This window comes from Cyphomyrmex costatus, unplaced genomic scaffold, assembly GCF_001594065.2.
Source record: "Cyphomyrmex costatus isolate MS0001 unplaced genomic scaffold, Ccosl1.0 scaffold1636, whole genome shotgun sequence".
Classification (NCBI taxonomy): Eukaryota; Metazoa; Arthropoda; class Insecta; order Hymenoptera; family Formicidae; genus Cyphomyrmex; species Cyphomyrmex costatus.
In genome coordinates this window covers 7,846-14,189 of record NW_017275649.1, presented here as the reverse complement: position 1 = coordinate 14,189, position 6,344 = coordinate 7,846, and the positions used below count along the sequence as shown (strand labels likewise).

The window sequence follows — 6,344 nt, the reverse complement described above, 5'->3', positions numbered from 1 at the left end:
TACAGGATACATATAAGGATGGATATATTTGTTGTATGGAATATTTAAAAATTGGCAAATCTTATACTTCTGCAAAAAAATATTTTATTATACATATTTTATAAAAAATTAATAAAGTGAGGTTATATATTTACTTTTCCAGAATTCTTTTACTATACTATACCTATTTCCATTATTGATATACATTTTAGAATAAAATACACAATAATTATTACGATAGTAGTTAACGTATGTATCTCTTTGTCTTTATGCACTCTGCTTTTATTAAGTTCATACGCAAATTCGCAAAATTGTTCCTCTCTCACGATCCGTTCAACTCAATCCGATTACCTCCTGAGACAGGCACCAAAATCCGATTAAGCTAGGGAGTTTTTTTTTGTATTGCACCCTAGATATTAATTGGTGGATTTCATATTTCGTCTGCAAACGATGCCATTTTTAATACTTTTCTTAGTAATTTTGCGATACTGTCTTAAGCCGGTTGCGCTTCTCTGATATCTGACTCTAGGTGCGACGAGTAATATGTGCCTAAGTCTGATTGGCTGTTATTGTACGCATGCGCAAGTGACAAGTGTGTTGATATATGTGCATGCAACTCTAAAGGTTGATTTATACTGGCCGTAAACTGTTAACTTATGCCGTAATCTGTAAAAATTAACCAATCACAGTCGAATGAGAGGGGAATAATCGATTATAATTGGTCAATTTTTACAGATTACAGCATAAGTTAACAGATTACGGCCAGTATAATCCAACCTTAACTACTCTACCTATTAAGCGGGGAGCACAGACTTTTGCATAACGCATAAACCATATACATAAAGAATTTGATTGGTCCATTGACTCATGCATAAGAAAATGGACCAATGAAATTCCTTATGCACATGCTTTATGCGTTATGCAAAAGTCTGTGCTCTCCGCTTTAATATTTCAACTCTCATGCTTAGAAAGGCTTAGAAAGACGTGTCCAAATTAATTGTAAGGGGTATAAACATATATAAGATCTAAACAACGATCCTATCGTATATAATCTATCTATATAAATCTATATAATCCTAATTTGTATTTTTTTTATCTACACTAAGAAAAAAATTTGTTAAATTTTAATAAATATTTCTTTTAAGTGTCCTAATGGAATATTTACTTATGATAAATAAATATTTAGATAAATGAAAAAAATGATAGTTGATTTAAACTAATGATTCTTAGATCTAATAAATACGTCTTTACATTTATTAAATATTTCGCTAGAACTATTCAAAGAAATATTTATTAAAATTTAGTAAATTTTTTCATAGTGTATAAAAGTATCAAATAAATAGTATTGTTTAATATTGAATATGCATACATATTTTTATTTTTCTCATTAGAACTTCTATATAATTCCTTCTCAGATTTCTAATTATTGTTTTATTTTGTTAATCTTATTGCGGTAATGGGTTACAATTCATTTTTTAACAACGAATTTTTATCATTTTGTTTCGATCATTTATTTGCGATTAGCCGCTAAGTCGATGTTACACGATACTGAGCATGCGCATAGCTGTAGCCAATAAAATTTAGGCACAATCGCCACCCGCATTTCAGGACAACCCCTCTCGCCTATCTTCGGAGCTAATGCTCTGTCCCTATATTTCTATGTCCATGGTTCAGGGCAGCGATTACGTAATTTCGAGCGAATTTTTTCATTTTTCACTTTCCGCTCGTTCTGATTCCGCGTGAACTTTTTCACAAGTCACAGCGATTACGTAACAGTGTCAAAAGTGAAATCACTAAACACGATAGGGATTATGAAAATAACTAGACAGTGTTTGTTTTGCCGCGATGTTTTCAAATGTGAAACAGTCAGTCAACGTGTAACAGTAAACAGAAAAAATGAATGTTACGAGTAAACAAAAAGAGATGTTATTAACATTATTGAAGGCTAATCCAGAATTGGTAAGAGGACGCATGAATAGAAAAAGCGAAAGTCGCCGAAAACTTGTAAGTTAAACTAGAGAATATTATAAGTAAAAGGTTAATATTGGATTAATATTAATATTAAGACAAAAGATTAATAAATAATGTATGTTTAGGCGGAAGGTTGGGATGAAATCGCTAATAATATTAACGCGCATGCAGTAGGACCTAAAAAAAATGGGAAAGAATGGGCAAAGGTTAAATTTATATCTAATTTTATATGAACTTTGTATACATATACTACTCTATCTATAGTGAGATATATGTTAATATTACTATAAATATAAATATATATTTTAATACTTTTATACATATAAATACATTAATATTTAACACATATATATATATATTATGCTAACCTTAACATAAAATTGTTAATATTTTCTATAATTCCTCCAGACATGGAAAGATATTAAATCATATATATTAAAAAAAGAAGCGAAAAGGCGTAATTATATGCAAGGAACTGGAGGCGGTCCTAGTATTAATATATCTTTCACAAATTTTGAAGAAGAAGTTATAGAATTCTTAACACCTGAGGCAGCTGGACTAGAAGGTATTCCTGAAGGTGGTATCAATTTAACATTAAATGAAAAGGATCAAGAAGTAGAAGAAATAAATGTGCAAACAGTTGAAGAGAATACAGAGATAGATATGGAAATAAATGAAAATGCAGAAAATATATCAACAAACATATCTATACCTGAACAAAACATGTGTGAGCAAAGACAAAAACAAAACTCATTTCTAAAAAGATTTGATGCTAGAAAAGGTAAATTATTTGAACAACAGAAATTTACATTGTATGTTAATACTTAATAATAAAAGTATTAAGATATTCTCGAATTTTATAGGAATCTCAATGCATCAGCTATCCTGTGATATGTTACAAATACAATAAAAAAAGTATCAACTAAAAAAAAAACAATTAAAGCTTATGAAGAAAACTTTAAGCATCCAACAAAATATATTAACAGAATTAAAGGATATGAGAACTTCTATGCAGTCTCTAATGCCTGAATATGTGGCACCTTAAATATGTAAAATAAATAGACGAAGGCTGTTTTTGTTTTGAAACTTGAATGAAGAATATTAATTTTATGTTGGTTTTATATTTTATATATGTAAAAGTTTTATTTTTAGTACATAAAAAACACATGCACTATTAAATTATATATTTAAGTTACTATTTCTCTATTTAAGAAATAAAAATATAAGTTTATTTTGTTTTGTAATATATAATTTTTGTTTTGCATACACATATGACTCATAAAATAAAATGAATATTAAAGATAACATTTCTTGTTAGTTTTATTTTTAGTGGGAAGATACAATTTCAAATGATACATTTGTATTACATGGTTTCATAAAAAATAAAGCTATGTGAAATATTGTAATATTATTCTTTCTCGCACTTCATTTCCTCTTGCACGTAAATTATTTTCCAAAATAGGTTCTAATTCTTCTTCAATATTTTCGTCTCTATATACTTCGTTGTCAGGAATATTAAATTTTTTTGCAATATTATGTAGAACACAAGTTGCGTTTACGATTAATGCTAAATAAAAACAACATACATTACAGTTATTTTAAATAAAATTATTACGAGATAAATAAACATATTTAAATTAAACTTAATAAACTTCTCAGGTCAAGACAAGAACTATACTGGTTGTTAGATATATATATATAAATTTATTATAATAATAACACTAATACACGGAAAGTTTCGACTTCACAGAGTCCTCATCAAACCGTAATTAAATTGTAAATTAAAAAAATTTTTAAATTAATTTAATACATTGCTTGTCTTGACCTGGGAAGTTTATTAAGTTTAATTTGAAATTTATTTGAGCGGATATTAATTCATTTTAAATAAATTTACCTGCAAATTCAGGTTTATAATGCAAAGCCCTTTCTTTGCGTAAGCATCTCCATCGACCTTTAAGAACACCTATTGCTCTTTCGATCGAGCATCGTGCTTTAACATGAGCAGCTGTATATGATTCACTTGGAGATCCTGGTGGTTGGTTTAATTTGGGTGTCATTAAATATGGTAGTAAAGGATATCCTGAATCACCTAAAAAACGTCAATATTATAATTTAATTGAATTTTGACATAAGTTCAAGTAATATAAGTTAAGAGCAGTGTTCCGTTTGGTCACAATGCAATTGACCATAGTTGTTCACAGCATTCTTAATGCTTAAGATTGCGACACACAATGCTTGTTTTCCTACTGGATTCCTAGCTGGATTAGAATCTTGTCACTATTGGCTGCGATGCTGGCATTGTACCGTAGCTAATACAGTGGCAAGATTTTAATTTAGCTAGCAATCCAGCAAGAAGATTAGCATCGTGTGCCGCCGGCTTTAGTGGTAGAATCAATCTGAAAAACTTTTTATTAAATTAAAACAATTAGTGACGTGTGTAATTGAGTGTCACCATATATTACGCTATCAGATATTAAGAATTGAAAAAATATGTAAGAGACAATTCATACTTTGAGAGAAAAGCATGCAGAAACCAATCAAAACTAGCGAAATATATTCTTAAATATATAATATTATATACAAATATTTAAAAATGTAATACCAAAAATTCTCTATATCATGACGAAATAATAGTTATAATTCTAATTCAAATACACTAGTAATAATTTTTATGGAAAATGGGACCACCAATGACTTTGATCTTGATTGTATATTGCTAAGGTCATCGGCGGTTGCTCCCATTTTCCGCAGTTTTACCTAATTTTTTATACATTATTCATTTAAACATTAGAGCAAAATTTTTGTTAAACATTCCTTCTTTGAAGATTGAATTAATAATATTTTAGATTCTACGAATATACCTAATAGCCATACATTTCTTCTACCATTTTGATATTTGTTTAACATGTATTTGGATAATCGAGAGGAATTCCAAACTCTGGAATCATGCGTACGGCCACCATGACTTGCTACAACTGCCAATATTATTCCATAATAGTCACTGACCTAAAAAAAATATGTATTAAACCCCATGAATATAAACTTAATGAAAGCATATAACTTTTTTCTTTGTTAATTATATGATGGCATATTTATTGTGAAATAAATAACACTTACTATCATGACATTTAAGGAATGAAACAGTTTTCTATTAATATAAAGGTGTTCTCTATTTTTCTCTGGTGGCCATATCCCCACATGTGTCCCATCTACAGCGCCTATTACTCCAGGGAAGTTAGTATTAATCCAATATCTAAAATATACTTATATTTTAATATTGCATACAAAGTTATAAAAATTCCATTTCATTTGTTTCATTATTATATATTTATTATTCTAAAAATGACAGAGAGAGAGAACATTAATTTTATCGTACTGTTCTTGAATGGTTTGAATTTCAGTAGGTAGTGTTGGAAATTTTATCCACTGTGGCATTATTATATTTATTGCATTTATTATTGAATGTATCGCTCCACTTACAGAAGACTGGCACATACTACTTAAGAAATCTTGTCCGATCCTTCTTTGATATGAACCAGAACATAAAAAACTTAATGTTGCTAAAACCTTAAAAAATATAGAAGATAGTTATTAAAATATCCATAATGCTGATTCTACAATGAGTCGGTAGTTGATAGTCCTAAATCTTATCGATGAATCAGTGAAGTTGGTCAGCAGCCAACTTGTACGACTACCGATTTTCTTAAGACTGACCAAATTCGACTTTACGCCTTTCCATTAGTCGAGTTAAACGATTTACTGTATAAGTAAAGCTGGAAACACAATGCGAGGGAATAGCGATAGCGATAAGTTTCAACCTATCAAAAATGTGTATTCCGGTGTATTCGATTTCTGATAAGTTGAAACTTATCGCTATCGCTATTCCCTCGCATTGTGTTTCCAGCTTAACAACTCGTAGATGCAAAAAATTATAAGGCCGATATTCATAGTCGGTTTTTATTTCAAGATCGTCTTAAGTAATGTTTTAAGACGCTAATGCAACTTTCTGATTGGTTTGTAACACCTCAAGATTGAACTTATGACGGTATTGAATATAAGAACTGACTATGAATCGGTCATAGTCACTTATTTAGGGTGAGACTGGTTAAGCTCGTGGTTAAGACTTAAGATTTCGAACTATCGACTCATTGTAGAATCAGCGTAACACATAATAAAATAGTGATACATATGTGCATATTTATCATAATTTTCGTCTAAGAGTCTGAGCACAAGCATTGCCGTAACTTTTTACGACATACTTAAGTTGTAGACGTAAATAACGCACAAGCTTTGGCGTATCGGCGTATGACGTGTTTATGCACGCTATCGAAAGATATGGCAATAATGTACATAAACACGTCATACGCCGATACGCCAAAGCTTGTGCGTTATTT

The 6,344-nt window shown here is 29.7% G+C and overlaps 2 protein-coding genes across 2 annotated transcripts in view; one reads left to right on the top strand and one right to left on the bottom strand.

Moving 5' to 3' along the window:
• The first annotated feature begins 1,708 nt into the window (after nt 1-1,708).
• Nucleotides 1,709-2,915, top strand: LOC108771627 (uncharacterized). The gene is made up of 4 exons (XM_018536967.1): nt 1,709-1,983; nt 2,076-2,156; nt 2,359-2,731; nt 2,814-2,915. Exons 1-4 carry the CDS (start codon nt 1,876-1,878, stop codon nt 2,858-2,860), a joined length of 609 nt encoding a protein of 202 aa, XP_018392469.1. The 5' UTR covers nt 1,709-1,875; the 3' UTR covers nt 2,861-2,915.
• Nucleotides 2,916-2,957: 42 nt separating this feature from the next.
• Nucleotides 2,958-6,344, bottom strand: part of LOC108771623 (putative nuclease HARBI1) — a 3,737-nt gene continuing 350 nt past the window's right edge. The window contains exons 2-6 of the mRNA XM_018536960.1: nt 5,068-5,203; nt 4,812-4,956; nt 3,845-4,039; nt 3,375-3,517; nt 2,958-2,990 (exon numbers count right to left, since the gene is read on the bottom strand). Coding sequence (XP_018392462.1) covers nt 2,958-2,990; nt 3,375-3,517; nt 3,845-4,039; nt 4,812-4,956; nt 5,068-5,203 — 652 coding nt within the window. The remainder of the gene's footprint in view (nt 2,991-3,374; nt 3,518-3,844; nt 4,040-4,811; nt 4,957-5,067; nt 5,204-6,344) is intronic.

Bases quoted from the DNA above. Each gene is read 5' to 3' on its own strand.
- LOC108771627 (XM_018536967.1), top strand. From the start codon at position 1,876: ATGAATGTTACGAGTAAACAAAAAGAGATGTTATTAACATTATTGAAG. The intron at 1,984-2,075 runs GTAAGTTAAACT...ATGTATGTTTAG, and splicing joins GCGAAAGTCGCCGAAAACTT to GCGGAAGGTTGGGATGAAAT. The intron at 2,732-2,813 runs GTAAATTATTTG...CGAATTTTATAG, and splicing joins AAGATTTGATGCTAGAAAAG to GAATCTCAATGCATCAGCTA.